The sequence below is a fragment of the Lacerta agilis genome, chromosome 7, assembly GCF_009819535.1.
Source record: "Lacerta agilis isolate rLacAgi1 chromosome 7, rLacAgi1.pri, whole genome shotgun sequence".
Lineage (NCBI taxonomy): Eukaryota > Metazoa > Chordata > Lepidosauria > Squamata > Lacertidae > Lacerta > Lacerta agilis.
The window spans coordinates 76,843,859-76,865,610 of record NC_046318.1 but is presented as its reverse complement, the minus strand read 5'-3'; the positions used below and the strand labels follow the sequence as shown (position 1 = coordinate 76,865,610).

The following is a 21,752-nucleotide window of genomic DNA, read 5'->3' as shown; positions in this document are numbered from 1 at the left end:
TTCTTATTTCTAGGAAGGGAGTAGAATGATCTACTAGAGTGGTCTGAAGAGCAAAACAAGTTTGTCACAACCTATGCAGGGGTTAAACACTGGAGTTTTCCTATGAAAGTTTTTGGGGAAGAGTTGGGTTCAAAGTGGATGGGTGGCATCTTCATGGCTCTATTCCATCCACAAAAATACTGCAGTACCATACATCCATTAATAGATATCCTTCCAGGTGCTTGTTCTTTTCGTGGGTATGATGAAATTTTTAAAAATGCACTCCAGATCTTCAATTTCAGAGGTGTAGCTGTTAGTCTGTTATAGCATACATAAAAACAACATGTGGCATACGTTTTCATGGACCTGAGCTCATTTCCTCAGTTGAAGTTAGCTCTAGTCCACAAAAATGTATGCCACAATACATCTGGTAGTCTTCAAAGTGCCATGGGATTTTTTAAATCACAATTTTTTATAGTTCTAATGCCATTCCCTTATAATTATTAGATTCTTAATTATTTTTATTAAATGAGACTGCTTCCCCCCTGCAACATGGCTACCTCTCTAGGGATTTACAAGTGCATGTGGTTTGTTTGTTTTTAATTGATGTGGTGAGGAAAGTGGTTACTGCCTGAAATAGAGTAACGTATTTGTTGATGAAAGCATACATAGACTCCCAAGTGCTAGAAATGGCTGCTTGTCTGATGAATGTTGGCAAGTTTTCATAAAATGGGATGTTTGGGTGACTGGGACTACCATGCGAAGCACATTAAGTTGGAATCAACAAGTAATTTCAAGTCTAAACATGTTCTTTCCTGAGAATTAGTATAACAACCGAATATATATACAGCCACCCATGAGTTTCCAAGGGTAGCAGCTTGGAAAACAGTGATGCCTGGTCTTATTCCTGGCACTGTGAGCATACAGTGGGATGACTAGGCAGATGTACTTGGTTGTAAAATGGAATGTTGTTTTTTTAGAATGGAATCGTATCAGCTAGTGGTGTGGAGTTGGATACAAAGAGAGGAATTGTTTCCCATTTGAGAAAAGGTAAAGAAAATGTCTTGCACTCTGGAGCTCTCCTTCCAGTGGCACTCCAGTTTTATGGAGATCCTTGGTGTAGGGCTCCTCACATTTGCATGTAAAATAGAGAACAAAGATCTGGCATTCTACTGGTTTGGAAAGGATCTCTACAGGAAAGGAAATTCTAGCAGTTTGCGTTTTAACATCAAATGTTCTTCCTTGCAAAACAGTAGAAACAGCTGGAAACGTCTAGAAGTTAGCCAATTGGGCTGGACTTGGAATAGGGAAACAAGTTGTCACTCTGTAGGGAGGTGGCGGCAGACACTGAAATTAGAACTGGCAAGTTGCAAACATTTATAAGCAGAACTGCAAAAAGTTGCAGCACGCTGTTATTTTTTCAATTTCATTGGCTCCTTTGCTGCTGCTGTAGTTTACTAGTGACTGCTTGCTTTAGGAGTTATGCCCAGATTGTCAAATCAAAGAAAAACACAAAAATGAATGCATAATTATAGCACCCCTTAAACTCTGCCAGTGTTACCCTGTCTTCCTGTTTCCCTTTTCTATTGCTGTGTAAAGAAATGCTCCTGTTTCTACTATGGGGTGGCATTCTTAAGCATTGTGAAATCTTTTTAAATAAAAATTCCAAAATGAGGTCCTCCAGTTGCAGTCAGATGCAAAATGGTGGCCAATAGAGTGTGTGGTTAACATAGAATCAAAGAATACAGTGCTCAGCCCAGGGATCCATTTCCGGCAGCAAAACTGAGCTCACAGTCCTGTCACAGAATTTCTCTTCTGGTTTTCCCCACCTCCCAATCTTGCGTAATCTCAGCAGCTGTTGCTTGGTCCTGTACTAGACTTCAATGAGCAAAAGAAATTAAAGCCTGTACTTTTAAACTGCTTTTGCGACTTGAAAGCTTATTGCGGGTTTTTATATTGGTTAATAATAATAATAATAATAATAATTTATTATTTATACCCCGCCCATCTGGCCGGGTCTCCCCAGCCACTCTGGGCGGCCTCCAACAATCAAAATACAATACAGAGTCACAAATTAAAAACTTCCCTAAACAGGGCTGCCTTTAGGTGTTTTCTGAATGTCAGGTAGTTGTTTATTCCCTTGACTTCTGACGGGAGGGCGTTCCACAGGGCGGGCGCCACTACCGAGAAGGCCCTCTGCCTGGTTCCCTGTAGTTTTGCTTCTCGCAGTGAGGGAACCGCCAGAAGGCCCTCGGCACTGGATCTCAGTGTCCGGGCTGAATGATGGGGGTGGAGACGCTCCTTCAGGTATACAGGACCGAGGCCGTTTAGGGCTTTAAAGGTCAACACCAACACTTTGAATTGTGCTCGGAAACGTACTGGGAGCCAATGCAGATCTCTCAGGACCGGTGTTATGTGGTCCCGGCGGCCACTCCCAGTCACCAGTCTAGCTGCCGCATTCTGGATTAATTGCAGTTTCCGGGTCACCTTCAAAGGTAGCCCCACGTAGAGCGCATTGCAGTAGTCCAAGCGGGAGATAACCAGAGCATGCACCACTCTGACAAGACAGTCTGCGGGCAGGTAGGGTCTCAGCCTGCGTACCAGATGGAGCTGGTAGACAGCCGCCCTGGACACAGAATTAACCTGCGCTTCCATGGACAGCTGTGAGTCCAAAATGACTCCCAGGCTGCGCACCTGGTCCTTCAGGGGCACAGTTACCCCATTCAGGACCAGGGAGTCCCCCACACCCGCCCGCCTCCTGTCCCCCAAAAACAGTACTTCTGTCTTGTCAGGATTCAACCTCAATCTGTTAGCCGCCATCCATCCTCCAACAGCCTCCAGGCACTCACACAGGACCTTCACCGCCTTCACTGGTTCTGATTTAAAAGAGAGGTAGAGCTGGGTGTCATCTGCATATTGATGAACACCCAACCCAAACCCCCTGATGATCTCTCCCAGCGGCTTCATATAGATATTAAAAAGCATGGGGGAGAGGACAGAACCCTGAGGCACCCCACAAGTGAGAGCCCAGGGGTCTGAACACTCATCCCCCACCACCACTTTCTGAACACGGCCCAGGAGGAAAGAGCGGAACCACTGTATAACAGTGCCCCCAGCTCCCAACCCCTCTAGCCGGTCCAGAAGGATGTTATGGTCGATGGTGTCAAAGGCCGCTGAGAGATCCAGCAGAACCAGGAAACAGCTCTCACCTTTGTCCCTAGCCCGCCGGAGATCATCAACCAGCGCGACCAAGGCAGTTTCAGTCCCATGATGAGGCCTGAATCCTGATTGGAAGGGATCCAAATGGTCCGCATCTTCCAGGCGTGCTTGGAGTTGTTCAGCAACCACCCGCTCAATCACCTTGCCCAAGAATGGTAAATTTGAGACTGGGCGATAGTTGGCCATATTGGCCGGGTCTAGAGATGTTTTTTTAAGAAGCGGTTTAATGACCGCCTCTTTCAGCGGGTCTGGAAAGATTCCCTCGCAGAGGGAAGCATTCACCACCGCGCAGAGCCCATCGCCCAGCCCTTCCCGGCTAGCTTTTATAAGCCAGGATGGGCAAGGATCTAGGAGACAGGTGGTCGGTTTCACTCGTCCAAGCAGCCTGTCCACATCCTCGGAGGTAACAGATTGGAATTGATCCCATGAAACATGACTAGACAGGGCTCTAGCACTCTCCCGCCCCGGCCCTGCTCCCACGGTGGAGTCTACCTCCTTCTGAATCTGAGCGACTTTATCTGCAAAAAACTTTGCAAAAGCATTGCAGGAGATCTTGGGGTCCCTACCAGACCCCGGTGATAAAGGTGGTTCTGCTAGGTTGCGAACCACCTGGAAGAGTCTCCTGCTGCTGTTTTCTGCAGATGCAATAGAAACAGCGAAGAAGGTCCTCTTCGCTGTCGCCATTGCCACTTGGTAGGCTCGAAGTTGAGCTCTAACCCGTGTCCGGTCTGATTCAGAATGAGTTTTCCGCCACCGGCGCTCTAGCCGTCTCAGCGACTGTTTCATCGCCCTCAGCTCCGGGGAAAACCACGGAGCTGTCCGGGCTCCATGCAATCGGAGAGGACGCTTCGGAGCCAGACAGTCAATAGCCCTGGTTAACTCCGCATTCCAGCGGGCCACCAGGGAATCAACTGAAAGGCCATCAACATGGGATAATGCATCCCCTACCACTCTCTGGAAACCAATTGGATCCATTAAGTAGCGGGGGCGGACCATCTGAATCGGTCCCACCTCCCTGCAGAGGGGAAGGGTCGCAGAGAAGTCCAGCTGCACCAGGAAGTGATCTGACCATGGCACTTCTTTTGTTTCACTTTTACTTAGTGTCAGATCACCAACATCCATAGAGGTAAACACCAGGTCTAAGGCATGTCCGCGGCTATGAGTTGGACCAGACTTATTCAGGGACAGCCCCATGGAGGCCATGCTTTCCACGAAGTCCCGAGCGGCCCCTTGTAAGGTCGTGTCGGCATGGATGTTAAAATCCCCTAAGACAACCAAACTAGGTGTCTCCAGGAGCATATCCGCCACGACCTGAAGCAGCTCGGGCAGGGAATCCTTGGTGCAGCGGGGAGGTCGGTACACCAAAAGGAATCCTGTACTGCCCCTATTGCCCAACTTCCAGAACATGCACTCAGAAAACTGGGTCTTCCCAATAGGACGCCTGGTGCAAACTAATGACTTCCTAAAAATCACTGCAACCCCCCCTCCCCGCCCAGATGGCCTGGGTTGCTGTGCGTAAGAGAAACCTGGTGGACAAGCAGCGGCAAGGACAGGCCCATCTGCTTCATCCAACCAAGTCTCTGTTACACATGCCAGGTCAAATCCTCCATCCACAATCAAGTCGTGGATGGCCGTGGTTTTGTTAATCATTGACCTGGCATTACACAGCAACACTTTCAGGTCATGTGGGTATCCCCTGCTGATTCCAATATCCATCCGGTCAGGACCAGACCTGGAGGCAGGGATAGTCCTCAAACAACGACTAAACCTGCCTCCTCGGTAATGACATGATCTGGTCTTAGCGTGACTCCTCCTCCTGCCCATGATCACTGAGATCGGGTGTCTTTCCAAGACTACCCCCCCTGTGGAACCTGCCCCAGCCATCCTGTTGGCTGAGGCCCAATCCCAGGCAGCCCTACCCCTATCCCCTTAAAAAACAAATAAAGACCATACACTAAATTAACAAAATAATACAAATAAAAAACAGAGAACAACGCTAAAATTAAACTAAACATTTGCCCCACCCCCAACAAAAAATAATAAAATGATATAAGAGTTTGCATATATGATTCATAGGCAGGTAGCAACCAACTCTTATAAAAATCATCCCATATATTAAGATCTTCTTCTGAGGCCTCACTTCATGTGACACCACCTTTAGATCAAGTGGAAGAACAGAATCTGGCTTCATTCTCAAAAATATCCATTATTATGTTTTGCGGGGCCAGTTAAAAACCTTCATTTTTGCTAAGGTGATATTGATTTGATTAACTGGCTGCTCCTTTTGTATGTTAGTGTTGATATGCATTTATCTTTAACCGTTTTAATAGATCCAGTTACAGGTAGGTAGCCGTGTTGGTCTGCCAAAGTCAAAAAAATAAAAATAAAATAATAATAATAATAATAATATTCTTTCCAGTAGCACATTAGAGACCAACTAAGTTTGTTCTCTTGGTATGAGCTTTCGTGTGCATGCACACCAAGAACAAACTTAGTTGGTCTCTAAGGTGCTACTGGAAGGATTTTTTTAAATTTCATTTTAATAGAATAGTTTTTAATAGTGCCAGCCATCATGGAGATCTTCCTTGGGTAAAACAGCAGGGTACAAATATTTTAAAGGCAGTGCCTTGGGATATCTATGCAGGAGCGGTAACCAATCCTGTCAAGCTGACTTGGGGATCACAGCCTGATTGATCCTTTACGAGGCAAAGGGGGTCTGAAGCAGCCAGTAGTGCGTGTTGGGGGGACTTCTGGGTCCTTACCTTGAAGGACTTGTCTGGTACTGAGGAAGTGCCTTGGGGATCTATCCAGCAGCAGTGCAAGTGCAGCCGTAAGTGCACACTTGAGAACTGAGTAATGGGTGCTGTGGAAAAGTCAATACAGTGCTTGGGAGTACTGCATCCATATGCTTTAGGAGGTTTTTTTTAACTTGATTGGTGGAAAAGCGAATTACTGCTCCCTCTACTGGTAGCTCTTATACTGTATAGTTATATAGGAAGAGTGAATGCTGACGCAAGGTCTTGTATTTAAAGGTGAACAAAAGAAAAAGCTTGTGGGCAATGATTAATTACAGTGAGTAAAGATACTTTGTGTGAGTACAATTCTTCCATAGTCAAATGAAGTGCCTATATTGTATGCATCTTTTCTACCCAGTTGGTGAAAAAACATTACAACTATTTCTAATTTTACTTAACACAGAATGTCTACTATAGCAGATAAACCTAGACTCTTCAGCAGGTAAAATAAATTACAATATCAAAATGGTTTGGGGAAACTGGAACCATTATAAAGACATTGCAGGAGTATAGGGTTGAATCCAGACACAGTGAACTCAACAGAACTTAGTTATGGGTAGCGTAAGTCCCACTGATCTCAGTGGGTCTTCTCAAAGTATGACTTAAGCTACTTCCAGGCATGTTATTTTTCAGGTGTAGACTTTTGCAGTAAGGAAATTGATAGGGAAATGCACTGGTAACTGTGAGGTAACAGTTGCTGTATGTGACATCATGTGACCTCACCACAAACAAACCAGAATGAGTGGTGAATAAACAACAGGTGTTGTATAACCTTACCACAAACTTTGTGCAAACAAATTAGGATAACTGATCAATAAATGCGGCATTTGGGAACAGCCTAGCTCTGGATTCAGCTCAGAGCTTCTAATTATTGAGGATTCGCTGCTGAAGATGTTTGGGCTATATTTTCAACTGAATGTTTGCGGGGGGAAATAAAGGTAAAGGAAAGGTAAAATTATGAGAAGTGTGTCAGAAGAAAAGCTGAAGCAAAATGAGGAAAAACAGCAGAAAATGCAGGGAGAAAGATAAGATATCAGGGAAGGCAATCTGTTTAGTTAAAATGGTTAAAGGGTTTGAGTCAAAGGTGGCAAATTACAAACTAAGCTACAGGATTATGAGAAAGTGAGATGCTGTGAAGGATTTTGGACAAAAATGAAAGTTGCATTACAGTAAAGTTAGGGCTGAGCCACAGTTAAAAAGAGATGATGTAGTGAGATTGAAGACGAGTAAATAATGTCATTTTGTAGTTACAAAAGCAAGTAGAAACTTGAGAGGTCTCCTGAAAGTCAAGATTTTATAGAGCATTTTTAGACAGCTTTTCCCCCCCTGGTGTGCTGTTGAAACTGAAAAAGCATTAGGATTCCACAAGTATTCATAGTGAAAGAAAATGCCTAGATATACCATTGACATTTTTCAGCACTAGTGCAGCAGCCTTTTCTGAAAGATGTCATCCAGATGTTTTGGACTACAGGTCCTATCAGCCCTGACCATCAACTGTGTTGGCCAAGCCTGATGGAGTTGTAGATAAGAACATCTGGAAGGTGCCAGGTTAGGAAAGGCTGCGTCAAGGTGAAAGGTCCTTTTAATGGATTGTTTTTAATTAGCCACCGGGAAGATCTGTCTTGAATAGAAAAGCAAAATATAAATACAGAATTGCTAATTGACAAGGAAATATTTCTTTTGAATGCCATGCTTGTGGCCAGCAGCTGTTAGACACAGAATGTTGTACTAAATGGACCATTGTCTAATCCACAAAGGTAGTTCTTGAGCTATGTCTAATCATAATTTATAGGAAAAAAGAGGGTGTTTTTATTTTGCAAGCTTTTGTGCTTGCAAATCTTATAGCAGCAGCATGTTAGCAGAACAGACAGCTGCAGTGTTTTGCACAATGTTTATAGTTTTACCTAAAACTGATCAGGGGCTGATTAAAGGAGACAAGAAAGAACCTTTTAATGGAACCTGTTAGGGGGCAGTCCTAAAGATCCACCAGGATGAGCAAGTTAGGATGTAGCACCTTTCTGGCTGTGTCCCCAGCTGTGGCTCAGCTGAAGATACACCAAAGCAACTTAGCCAGGGGTGCTGAAGCTGTCTGAACTGAGACTTGTGTAAATCTTCAAAAGCAGACATGGTGAGGACAGGACTTGGCAGGGGGAACCTAAGGTGGATCCTAGTTTTGTTCACATGTCCTGGCAAACTAGTAGAATTTGCACCATCAAAAAGGGTAATGCAAGTCAAACTATATTTTAAAGTCTTCTCCCTCTGCTAGGCTTCGGCTGGCTCAGCTGGCAGTAGCTTTGCTCCTGAATGGAGTTTGAATCTGGTTTAACTTTATATAAATTATTTGGATTATGATAATAAATTTAAGAGTTCCAGAAGCAAATATGAAACCAGTTACAAACTCATTGGGCAGCCCTAGGCGAGTCGTTTCTTCCCAATCTCTGGCCCATAGCTACATACGGATAGAATAGTACTGGCTTAACTGCTATGCTGAGGTGTCATAATGTGGGATTCTGCCACTGTAGATGTCATAAACAGCAATTGTGCAGTGGTCATGATTAGCATAGACTCCAATTCTGGGATATACGTGTTTGAAGTTAGAACCTTTGCTATCAAAGTATAATGCAGTCTAGTTTCTGGTTTCTAGAGAAGAAAAGTGCTTTCTTTCACTGACCTTGGAGATGTGAAAGTAAATATAAAATATTACTGTCTGGCAGCCTTAATCTTAGCATATTTATATACTGCATGTAGTAAGCCAAACTTGCTGATAAGCGTATTGTGGCATTTCTGGGATCCCCCATAAGAGGTGCTTGTCTCGCAGTAGTTACCAAGGTTAGTCTCTCTGCAGCTATGATGAGTGCAGCCAGCTGGCACTACCCTCTGACTTGTATAGAGCAGTGAGATTCTCCATTTATATTCTTACTCAAGTACATCTGTACAAGACACATAGGTGAGATAAATTCATCACAGAATCCTACCAGAACACAACACAATACCGTGCAATTAAAACATTTGCTTATATTTACTTAGGAACATAATGTTCAGAAGTGGTCATATTATTCAGAATTCTTGAATTCTGATTTACTGACCTTTCATAATTGCTATTCCAACTCTTACATATGGTTTCATTATTATTCCCGTTTCATCCTCCCTTTCCCTCTGTTTCCTTTGCAACCACAACTCTGCCATTTTCCAAGCAACATTCCTTACCAGTCATTTGCTCTAACTGCCCAATATTCCATCCCACTCCCCTACTGTCAGTCACTCTTCCACTTGCTCTTCTGTCACAGTTTGTAATAGGATGAATTGTTTGTTGGACTGGCTAAGTTTAGGTATGTTAAATGCTGCTGTGTACATCTAGGTCATGTTTACAAAAGTGGGGTATTGAGAAGAGGAGTGATGGGGCTGGGCTTGTAGTAGATAAAGTAAACTCCTGATGTCGTATTGCTGCTAAGAGGATTTTGATGTTTCAGCAGGCAAATGCAAATCTTCTAAAATGGCTGAATTGGAGAGAAAACATTCAGACTGCCAAATGTATTCCCCTGGATTATTTCAGAATGTTTGTCACACAAGATGATTCCTGAACATTGCAGAGCTGGCCAGCTCCATGCAGATGCACTGACCAGTTGAGAAGCACACTGTTTTGCACAGTTGCCATCATGCTGAATGTGCAAAATGGATCTTGATAACTGCCAGGGTGGGTTCATTGTTTAATAAACAAGTAGGATAACAAGTAGCACTTTCTGGAAAGGTTTGCATAAGCTAAGAAGCGCTTAGGATGTTAACTTTTGGTTTGTTGGAAGTTTGCTTATTCAGGCACAAAATCAATATATAAATCTAAATATATAAATTATGGGCAAGAAGATGAATCAGTAGCCTTGCTTTCTTCAGCTGGATTTCCCCCCAGTTGACTCCAGTTGGACTTGCATGTTTTGGAGGGTGAAATGAGAAGTTACGAAAAGCCACATGACTGCCACCAAAACAGTGTATTTCTGCCACTCATGTCTGGCTTTCTTTCTGCTCCTCCATGACATAATCTAATGAAATGTGTGGTGGGATATGATAGCATGGGTTCCCCTGCTCCACATCACTGGTAGACATGGGGGAAGAAATGTGATTTGTTCCCCCCCCCCCCCCGCAGTTTGGAAGATATTGGATACATGGAGACTGTTGTTTAACATCTAACTGAGTTCATTCCAAACACAGTTTCTTTAAGCCAGCATTTCTACAGCAGTTCTTGCACTAATTTGTGTCTACAGTATTTAAAGCTAAGGTAGGAAGCACAAGGACAGTTGTCCCTTGAAAGCTTTGTTTAGCCTAGGCTCACTTGAATGAAGTGCAATATAAAATCACTTATAGAGGGCATATGATAATGTAAAGACTGAACTGGATTTTTTGGGGGGGGTCGTGGTTAATGCTTTCACGTGTTGGATGTATAGTGTTTGTTGTGCATATTTCTGCCATATGCCTGCAAACTGAGGCTTGTTGGAACCAAGCTGAGCACATTATTTTCCAAGTTACAGGGATTAAATTGAATTTTAATACTTGAACTTCAGTTGCTTGCTTGCAAGTAAGATGGAGGAAACCTAAAAAGCATTCAAATATTTTTGCAATTATTCTTGAAGGGATAGCTCACAGAGCAAAGGCAAACTGAGTTAAATCACCTTAGTTCTTGGATATCTTGAAGGCGTTCATTATAGAAGGTCTAAACTGTTGCCAGATAATCTGTTGGTTGCAGCAAAGCAGCTGATATACAGTGGTACCTTGGGTTATAAATACTTCAGGTTACAGACTCTGCTAACCCATTACAGGTAGGTAGCCATGTTGGTCTGCCGTATTCGATATATATATATATATATATATATATATATATATATATATATATATGTAATTCCTTCCAGTAGCACCTTCTTGGTATAAGCTTTTGTGTGCATGTACACGAAAGCTCATACCAAGAACAAACTTAGTTGGTCTCTAAGGTGCTACTGGAAGGATTTTTTTTTTAAAAAAATTGTTTCTGCTAACCCGGAAGTAGTACCTTGGGTTAAGAACTTTACCTTAGGATGAGAACAGAAATTGCGCAGCGGCAGCAGGAGGCCCCATTAGCTAAAGTGGTACCTCAGGTTAAGAACGGTTTCAGGTTAAGAACGAACCTCCGGAACGAATTAAGTTCATAACCAGAGGTACCACTGTACTTAAAATGATAGATAAGACCATTGAGACCAAATGGTGAATCAGACAAAAGGCCTATCTTGTTTACCCACAACCAGATGCCTAAGGGGAAGCTCAGGGACAGGACATGAGGGCAGTAGCATTATTGTGCTGTTCCCCAGCAACTGGTACTTAGAAACATTCTGTCTCTGATCATAGAGGTAGCATATAGTGGCCATGAATTGCATTTATTGCTAGTCTTATCCTCCATAAATTAGTCTAAGCCTCTTAGAGCTATCAGATTAATTGGTGAAAGTTATAGATGTAGGTAGTGAAAGATGGGTAGATGAATGAACATAGAAATTGATATGGGAACAGGAATGGCATGGGTTTTTTTTTTTTGTTCATTGGAATATTCATCAAGAAAAAGAGACTTTGGGTTTACCTTATGTGATTCTATAGATTTGGCATACTTTTCAATTGTATAGGTCAATTATTTCTTGTCTTTATGGATGCACGTTTGCTTGGTTTTATGTTCTGTTTTCTTTCTTTTCCCTCTGTATTTTTTAAAACAACAGCCAATGATGTACAACCTTGAAATAATTGCAATACTGGAAAAAATAGCTTTATAACTTGTTGGGTAGAACTTTATTTGGAGACATGTTTTTTTTAAAGAGATGAAAGTGATTTGAGATATTTTGTTTCTCACAGTATGCACATCTGTTTATTTCCCATTGTTGCCTCTGCTCAGAGATGGTTTTTATTCTTTCAGAGGTGAAAGTGGATGTGTATACATTTCAAGCAGCAATAATAATCTAGCCTTTCTTTCTTTCATTGGGACTACTACTGTTTGGGAAGGAAATAATACTCAATGGGGTGCTGAAAAGCAGAAAAAGCAACTCTTTGTTGGGTGGGTGAGTGGTTCCTTGCAAGCAACCTAAAGAAATATTTGTAATAATTCTGGCCAGTAACAATGTAAAAAATAGTGAAGGCAAGCACAAACTAAAGCTAAGCAAAGTAAAATAAGATGTCCCCTGATATTAGCAGTAACAAAGTCCCAAAGAACATACTTGAACAATAAACTGAAAGAGGTGGAGGGGGTTGGTTCACAAGAAGTGTGATGAAGTTCAAGGTTCTGGGAGATAGTAAAGGTATTTACTCTGGCAAAGCAAAGTTAGCAATGTGGTTTGTGAGTTTTCAGGTTAGGAAATTCTTGTGCATAGTTGTTGGGGGTTTTTTTTAATACTGAACAGAGAACTTGTTTTTAGACTGGGGTATGATAATTGAAAGATTTAAAAAGAAATTTGCAGGTAGAGGATATTTTTGCTCAAGCATACACCTGTTGGTAGCTTGATTATCACTTTTGTGGTGGTGGTCCCAGATAATTACAGAAAGCTTAACTCTTTTAGCTTAGCTGATTTGCTTATGATTATGGTGGTTTTGTTGATTTAGATTGATCCATACATACACAAATGTGCACAGGCTTTTCATAGTGAGCATGTGCAGTTTCTAATGTGGTCCACAAACCAATTGAATATACACAAGGATAAAAATGTAGATAGTGCGGAAAGGTAGCTTACATATACTGAAATGGTCTGCTTTGAGGAAGAATTGTTCTTGGGAATTTTATAGCAAGAAAAGGGGGGAAGTCATCAGTATTACAAGTCAATCTCCATCGGTGATTGGTAACAGTGACTATTTTAATATGGAAAGCAAATATAAAGCGCTGACTATCCAGATAATCAAATATACAAAGTAAAAAATACAAGAACTCTAGATATTTCACAAAGGTAAATGATTATCAGTAGTACCTATAGTCTGCAAAAATTAGCTGATTCTGAGCTGTTTATGACCCTCCCTTTTTGAAATCGGAGTTAGAAATCAAGTTTTTTGATTTCCTTGTATTAATATTTCTAACATATTTCTAATACACAATTGGAGAAAGATTTTAACATGCCTCACAAAATATTTCTCAAATGTTCTGTTAAAAATATGAGAAGGCAATAAAGCAAAGCCACCCGCCTTTTACTTCGGGGTATAATAAAGGATTAATCCAGTTACAATTTGGAAAGCAGATTAGTGCTTGCAGATGAGAGATGTTGAAGTTCTGATTCTAAGGCTTTACTGTTACATAAACTTGGGAATAAGGTCTGTTGAATTCATTGGTACTTTGTTTTTCACATAAACGAGGGAAAATTTGAGTTGGAATTGACTTTAGTTTGGGTTAGGTTGACAACTTTTCAGTTACCCTATCAATTTTCATATCAAAATAGCATTTTTTTCCTTTGCATATTTTATTTACTTCTCTTTCAAGCCCTCTGATGAAAGACTTTTCCGTGTCAATTGTTGTAACTGTTTACTAGCCTATGGCTTCAACTAATTAGTAGTGGCAATGGATGAAAGCTAACAGTCTGATTAAAGAGACATCGATGCCACACTGTGACTCCTTGAAGAAAAGGTTCTTCACATTTGAGTGCCTTATTAAAAATGCATTGCATGTAGAAAACTAGCATGTTAAAGAGAGAAAGAGTAGTCTTGCCTTCTTCTGTTGCCTCTTGCAGCCCTGGGCTAGAATGTTGAAAAGGGGAAAACACTGACTTACCTAGAGTTCATCACCACTGGATTCATTTTGGTGGTGGAATCAAGGAATGACTTCCCTTAGCATTCAATTTGACTTCTCTGTAAAGATAAGCACCTTCAGGAGAAACATGCTAAATTACTGAGTGAGAAGAATGGGGTGTGTGTGGTCTGTTTCGATAAGTAATGATGACAATGCCAGTAAGGATCAGAAGGGAAGCAGTTTTCTTATTTTGCAAAAAAATAATAATCTGTGTTTGCAATAGCTATGGTCTGTCCAGCTGTCCAGCTTTCAGTGGGAAATGTAATTTGTGTGGTTACATATCAAAATGCACATACCCTTCCCTCAATGTGACTGCACACATTTGGAAAAATATAGATGTTCTGATGTAGTTTTTAATAGAAGTATTTTGAAATTCTGTAAAATGTGCATAAAATATGGATCTTTCGATAAATGGTGGTGTATGAATCAAATTAAATAGATAAACTTCTGTGTGAGGGCAGTGAATCTGGATTAGCAGATTTTTGACACTTTCTAATTTGTTCATCCAGGCATTTTCTGGTTACTAATACCAAGCTTTTAGCACAATTGTCGGGCTGTTGTGGATTTATTTTATTTCACAAAATTTATTTATCGCTTGAGGGAATTTACAGCTGCTTCAGAATGCTGATGTACGTGGATGATGTTATATGTGTTGTGTTTTAAACTACAGTACTGTCTTGACTAAGTCACCATAGACTCTTCTATGTAGGGGTGGTATAGAATTCTTGGAAAAAAAATAAAATGAATTTGGTTTCTGTTTGTCTAGAGCAGTTAGATAATAGCCTCTGTAAAAATTGTAGAATATGGGTATAATAAAGATACAGTTGAGAGACTAGAACAAGTAGAGTAGAAGTAGTAAGGGTTACCCATTGTCCCTTATAACTGCTGGAATATGAAGAACCATGTTCCAAAATATATTTATTAAAAATTGTTTCCTGCTATTCCTCCCAGAGGAACCCAAGGTGGCAAACAGCTAAATGTTAAAATGTTAAAATCAAATAAAAACCCATTTAAAACCATTTGAAATCAGCGTTTTTAATTCACTGTTGCCACAGCCAGTATCTCTCACCCATCAAATATCGCTGAAGCCCACTCTGCAGTAACTGGAAGCAGGGCTTTACTGTGGGTGCCCCTGTTTTGTGGGATATCATTCCTGTCCTACCTTGACAGACACCTGCCCTGCCCAGAAACAATTGAAGACATCAGCCACAGGTTTTCCCAACTGCATAAATAGGTCTTTACCATGAGTGTTTACTTCGTATGGTTTCAGTTTTGTTTTAAATGTATTTGCTGTTTTTGTTCTTTGAGCTGTTTCTGATTATCTTCAGTGTACATTGCCAAGGCAGTTTCTTAGAAGGTGATTGATAGATCAGTGACAGGAATAATATGCTTGGGTTAACAGGATGTTGTTAAATTTCAACTGAAGTTCAGTAATGAAGGGGACAGGCTCACCTCTCAAAGGAGGGCATTCCACAAAAAAGTCATCAATACGTTAAATACTTTTCTATATATCCCCTCTCCAATAGGAGCTGTTAAACAAGATGTGACTTGTAAGATTATAGCTCCTCATTCTAATTTATCTACATTGTGGAAACACAATGCATAACCCAAACATAACCCAAACATAAGCCAGAAAAAGGTTGATTCGATTGGGTCACTTTCAACTGTTGAAACTCTGTTGTACTTAATTACAAAATGAACTCTACTACTAGGTTCACTAAGTATAAGCCACTAAATTGATCAAGGGTTAAAATGTAATTCATAATAGGTCTTAGAAGTCAACTACAGTCGTACCTCGGGTTACGTCCGCTTTGGGTTATGTTTTTTCAGGTTACATGCTCCCGTAACCCGGAAGTGTTTTTGCCGCGTGCGCGGTCCACACATGCGCAGAAGCGTTCTGCGCAGTTTGCACATGCGCAGAAGCAGGCTGCGCATGTGCAAAGCGCGATATCGCCATTCGGGTTACGTACTTTTCGGGTTGCAAACGGCACCCCGGAACCAATTAAGTACGTAACCCGAGGTACCCCTGTATTATGAAATGTTCATAACAAAAACCAGAATGGCATATGTATACTCCTGATCTTTTAGGTTTTAATTGTAATATGCCTATAGATCGTATCTTAGTTGACACAAGTGATAACCAGAGAACCAGCTTGAAAGCAAGAAACTTGGAGAGAGTTTGGGGACTGAAGCTGAGGGTGTGTGTTGGCTGCCTTAAATACCCCAGAGCTCAGGGTCCTACAAATGCTGGGAAGAATTATATTCACAGATGGCAACCTCCGCTCTTGTCTCTGTGCTATATGTTGTTAAGCCATGAGAGGAGGGAGGCTCTACAGATGGAGGTGAGAACTACATCAGTGGTATAGTTGGCTCTTGGAAGACCCAGGCTGTGGAGTTACAATGCGTAGTCATGCTTTTTGAGGTCGCACAGTGACTTTGTTTTCTCCTTCCCAGTCTGGTACGTGATCCATTTGAAGGGGAATTTGCTACACAATTAAGGGTCATTAATTCTAACAAGAGTGACAGTGTTGAGCTTTAATCCTTAACTAGATTGGCCACAATTGCATTAATGAGACTGAGGTTGATGGGAACCTATTATGACTGCATAAGCAGGCTATTCTATTTAGAAGACCTTATGACCTATAAAGTAGCAAAAGGTGGAGAGGGGGCCCCAGTAGAGAACCTTGTTAAAATTCATCTGTAAATTTTCTAGCATGAATAACTACAGATATAAAGCACGTTTTGTATTTTGGCCTCTTGAACAGAGGCATTTTTCTCAAAGTACATATAATGCAAGTTTTCTAATTATGCAGTTACATTTCTCCCAGCACCTCATTCTTCTAGCTGTATCTGTGTGCAGTGGATAGATAAAATACTGTAATACGCTTCCCACTGTGGCATCCATTAGAAGAGACAAGATATAATGATTAATTGACATATCTTAATGGGCAGGGGTCCTACTTTGGAGCTGAAGTTTTCAAATTCATCCTTGAATGACCTCCAACGATTTAAGGAAAAAAACCATCTTGAGCTTCCTATGCATTTGTACTCTTATTGACTCCATGGAAATGTAACATTTCCTTGTCAACTTGCTCACGAGAGCAAAACTTTGCTTTTTGTTCTCAATGCATCAGTGGTAGCTGGTGCCCATTACGATTGGAAGAGCAGAAGGCAGGGAGACCAAAATTGGGTGGAGCCAGAGCCAATAAACTTTGTCTCCAGCTTCCTACCTGCTGAGTTCTACAAGGGCAACACAGAATAAAGAGGATGGTGCTGACAGCCAGATCCACCGCCTGGACTGGTTGCAAGTAAGAAGGCAGCCAGGTGGGGGCTGGCTGAGGTTGGTGAGAACCAGTGCCCATTTCCCCTAATGAACCAGCTTCCACTGCGGTGCATTGTAGAAAGACACACACCTTCCCATGTTCCCAGGCTGTTAAGCCTGATTCACTCAAGTAGTTCAAAGAACACAGAGTAGTTTGTCCATGTGCTCTTAACTCCCTCTAGAGGTTGAATCTTGATAGGGAGCCTTTGATGTTCGACAGAACACAAACTGCCATTTTCCTCATTATAAGCGGCACTTGATTTAATCTAAACCAATTTTTTAAAAATATTTTTATTAAAGATTTTCTTGAGTTACAAAGGTAGTGCAGTGTCTCTCTTGTATTTTTCCATATAACATTTTTACAAATCAGTTTTTGTTGTTGAGACGTTAGGAAGAAAAGAGGAGAGAGGTGGGTGGGGCGGGGAGATAGGTGGGGTGGGGTGACGATGTTTCTTTTTTACTTGATATGAGTAGGGTTTGGTGCCAGTGTTATTTATGTAGGTTCTCTTGTTTGCTTGTGCTCCTTTGGCGGTGAGAGAGGTCGGGGTCGGTGTGAGGTGTGATTGTCTAAACCAATTTTTGCAACTGACTTTCTCTTTGTGGCACATCCTTCACAGTTTCTTTAAATAATCGACAACCAAGGATTTCATTTAATCTATTTTTCTTTTGCAAGTTAACACTCATTGATTGTGTAGAAATATGTAATCCCTTTTCAAAAGAAACCAGAAGCCATATAAAAAGTGTGACTGTTAAAAGCTAGTTCTTAATGCTTCAGTTCTTAATCATACGTTGGAAAATTGCATTCCTGTTTAAAGGACATCCAGGCCTTTGTAGCCGACCCAAAGCTACTGTGTCTAAACTTTGTTGTGTGTTACGCAGGCTGCAGGCTTGTTCCTTTAGCCAGCTCCTGCTGGAAAACTGCAGGAACTTATTATTCAGCTTCCCCACCTGTGGTTTCCTTCATTATTTTATGCACTTTACTTGAAACAAATAGACTGGCATGTTCCTTTCGGTGTACTAATAAAAAAACTAATAGTCCATAGTGTTCCTAATACTTTCTCTTAATCTGGTTTCTGTTAATTCAAGCATTCTGGTTTCAAGATTCAACATAAGATTGATTAATAGTATGAGTATATTCCTGGATATTAAAATACAGAATTTCAGTGTAATCTTGTAACTTTAGATGAAACAAACTGATAAATTTTCATTGCCTCACATAGTCTATGTGCCACATGCCATACTTTTTTTAATATTTGCAGTGTTCTGTGTGTCTTTGCACTTTTCACTCTTGAGAAATTTCATAAAATTGTAGAAATCTATTTTCGTATGTAGTAAATATTAGTTGTAATCAGGACTGTTGTTCTTGACATTTTTAGGTACCAGCTACTGACAATGTCGGCAGACGGCCCTGACGCTCACATTACGGAGGTGAAACCATTAGTGGAGAGAGAAGAGGTAAGCTAAACCTGATGATGATGGACCACTGACTCCCCCATGAATTTGTCCTAAGGCAGAGGCTATCTTTTGAAGCCCTTCTTCAGATGCCCCTGCCTTCTGAGGTTAGGTACATGGCCACCAGAAAAAGGTCCACCATAGCCCACATGCCCCTCAATCTTATTTCTTCTGCCACCAAATAAAGAATGTATTATTTGCCCAAGAATTTTATAACGTAAATTAGGCCCATTTTTAACGTTTGTGTTATCCTGCCTTTTAAAAATTACTTCACTTTCCATTCTTCTGCCACCCTGGGAATAATAGTACCAAAGGACTGGGTTTACATGAGTGAAACAGAATAAAGTATCACTTCACATGACTTAACAGGGCCCCTTTGCTTTAGAAGTGCTAGCAGCTGAATTTTCATGTTGGCACTCTTTCCAGGACCATTGACTAGGAGCCCACCTGTCAGTCCATGTGCTCCACAGGCCACTGCTCTGGGCCGCCAACATCTCCTTGCCAAGGGCACAAGGGACAGGGGTTTGCCAATACAGCTCATTGCAAGGGAGCCTAGGTACCCTACTGGTGATAGTAGTGTTGGTGTTGGGAGAGCACAAGATCACTCTGGATCAGCCAGTTGTCCTTTTCCTGTAAAGCATAATGCTCTAAAGCATCCTTTCCCAACTTGTTGCCCCTAGATTTTGGGCAAAGGAGACCACACACTCCATTTCAAATTTAATGCTAATATGACCTCTGTGATTTGTTTATCCACTGGGAGGAAGGGAGGAGCAAAGCAGAAATTCTATGACTGTGTGCACTAACCATGGCTCATGACTAATGTTACACTGAATACTACTTTTCACTTGGAGTTCCAAGTTTCACAAACCCTAGTTCTAAAAAGTAGAACTTCTGATAAGACAAAATTAAACAGCAGTAGGGAACATGCAGCCTGTGGGTTTAATTAGTCCTGGCACTGGTTCCAGTTTGGCCCACATGGATGTTTTGCACAAACCACGGCCACCTGCCCTTCATCTGACAGTCTATATGACTTCAGGTGTGGGGCCTGTACAGACATGGATGCAAATGAATGATTAGGCACTTAATGTGAACTACCAGTTATTCCTTTGCAAGTTGAGCTTTCTGTCATTGCTGATCAGTGCTGAGAGGAAGCATCCCTGGGATCAGCTGCACACAGGGAGTTCCCCAGTAGGACTTGTTTGCTCCGTGTTGAAACAGTTTGCATTCAAACTGCTTCCAAAATGGAGCTCCCCCCAACACAGAGTAAATGCAGCAAGCTTCTTAAAAGGTATGTTCCAAGCGCCAGTTGGCAGAAGAGTGTGCCTTCAAAGTAGCTTGTCCACTTTCAAACCACTTCCCAAAACAAAGCTCCATTTTGAGAAGCAGATTGAAATAGAAAAAAACCTTTGAAGAAGGCAGGCTTTGAAGTGCACCTTCAAAGGAGGTCACTGTAACTGTTGATCAACTGATCAGCAGTCACAGTGAGCCCTTTTGAATTTGGCAGGTGCCATTTACCTGGCATCTTGATCTCAAGTCCAGTGGCTGATATATGGGCTGTCCACCCACCTGTTAAAGTTGACGCGGGAAGAGTGGGGGAATTAGGGATCCATCCCACCGGCCAGAAACAGTTCCCCATCCCTGATCTTCTGGCATCATCATATAGAATCCTAGAGTTGGAAGAGACCCCAAGGGCCATCCAGTCCAACCCCCTGCCAAGCAGAAAACACCATCAAAGCATTCCTGACAGATGGCTGTCAAGCCGCTGCTTAAAGACCTCCAAAGAAGGAGACTCCACCACACTCCTTGGCAGCAAATTCCACTGCCGAACAGCTCTTACTGTCAGGAAGTTCTTCCTAATGTTTATGTGGAATCTTCTTTCTTGTAGTTTGAATCCATTGCCCCTAATAATGATCTCTGTTCTCTTGAGTGCTGGTCCTTATGCACCATCAACACAGAAGAGAAATGTTATCAGCAGGATTGTGGGGGGTGGGGAAGCCTCAAAGTTTGCAGAATACACACACACACACACACACACACACATATATATATATATATATATATATATATATATTAGTAAAAACATTTGCTGCATGGGGATTCCAACAGAAAGCAGCCCAGTGAGCACTGAGCATGCTCAGTGGTAATGGAATGCTGGATGACTGATGGAAGGGAGGGGGTGGAATACCAAAGAAGGGGAGAATGCATTGGAGTGTCCTGGAAAAGGGGGGTGGAGAGAGCCAGCCAGCCATGAGCAGGAGAATTCCACAATTTGTTTGCATTTTAAAATTGAAATCAAACCACCTGGATTCTTTCCCCCTGACCTTCTTCTGTATGATGGTTTTCTAGGCAATCACACATCTCCTACCTGACTTTGATGTTCAGGTAAGCAGAGCTTCAATTTAGTAAAAACCTATTTCAGAACTCTACGGCATACATATAATCAACTTGTAGATTCTTAACTATACTTTTTATTTATGCCCTGCTTAGCAAAACTAAAAATACTCCATGATTATATTACTAAACCTTCATAAATCTTTTTGAAACCATGTTATACTGTTCTGCTCCTTTTGGAACGGTTTTATGTTTTATAATTGTAATGGTTTTGTTTGTTTTCATAATTGTATCTTTTATTGTTGTAACCTGCTCTGGGTTCTTATGGTGAAGGCCAGACAGAAAATCAAATGAAAATATCAATTTATGGAAAAATGCTATTGCAGCAGCATGAGTAGAGAAATTGCTTCAGGTACCCTAGTAGTTAGTTTTCTAGCATGTTATCTCTGTTTCATCTTATTTTTTTTTCTGCCACACACATTTCTCATACTGGTTTCTAAAAACTTACAAATAGAAACAGCAAAGGGTGGTGGCTTGAGAACCAGTTGGTTGAATTGTTAATTGATTTGTATTAAATGTGTCAATGTTTGTACTGAAGAAAATAAATGTTTGCCTGATCTTTACTCGGTCAGCTTTAGGTTAAAGATTTGCTAGGCTTCAAATTACCCTATAGTTGGGTAAACTACCGATTCCAAGTAGAAACAAATAATACATGATTATACATGTTGTCTAAGCATCAGAGCAGTCATGTATATTTGTACATTACTGATCTGGGAGCACCTGTAGATAGGATATAATGCAATATGATATGAGGCAAGCCCACAGCAAGGAATCACCCAGAGATTCGGAAGCCTCTGAATGCTTGTGTGACACTCACAGGAGTCTA

General features: G+C 41.4%; 1 protein-coding gene across 3 annotated transcripts in view; it reads left to right on the top strand.

Annotated features, from left to right (window-relative positions):
- The window catches only part of NDRG1 (N-myc downstream regulated 1), a 53,659-nt gene that overhangs the window by 8,139 nt on the left and 23,768 nt on the right, over positions 1–21,752 (top strand). For all 3 annotated transcript variants that reach the window (XM_033155887.1, XM_033155886.1, XM_033155885.1), the window contains exons 2-3: positions 18,460–18,538; positions 20,882–20,917. In XM_033155887.1, coding sequence (XP_033011778.1) covers positions 18,476–18,538; positions 20,882–20,917 — 99 coding nt within the window. In that variant the 5' untranslated portion in view covers positions 18,460–18,475. The remainder of the gene's footprint in view (positions 1–18,459; positions 18,539–20,881; positions 20,918–21,752) is intronic.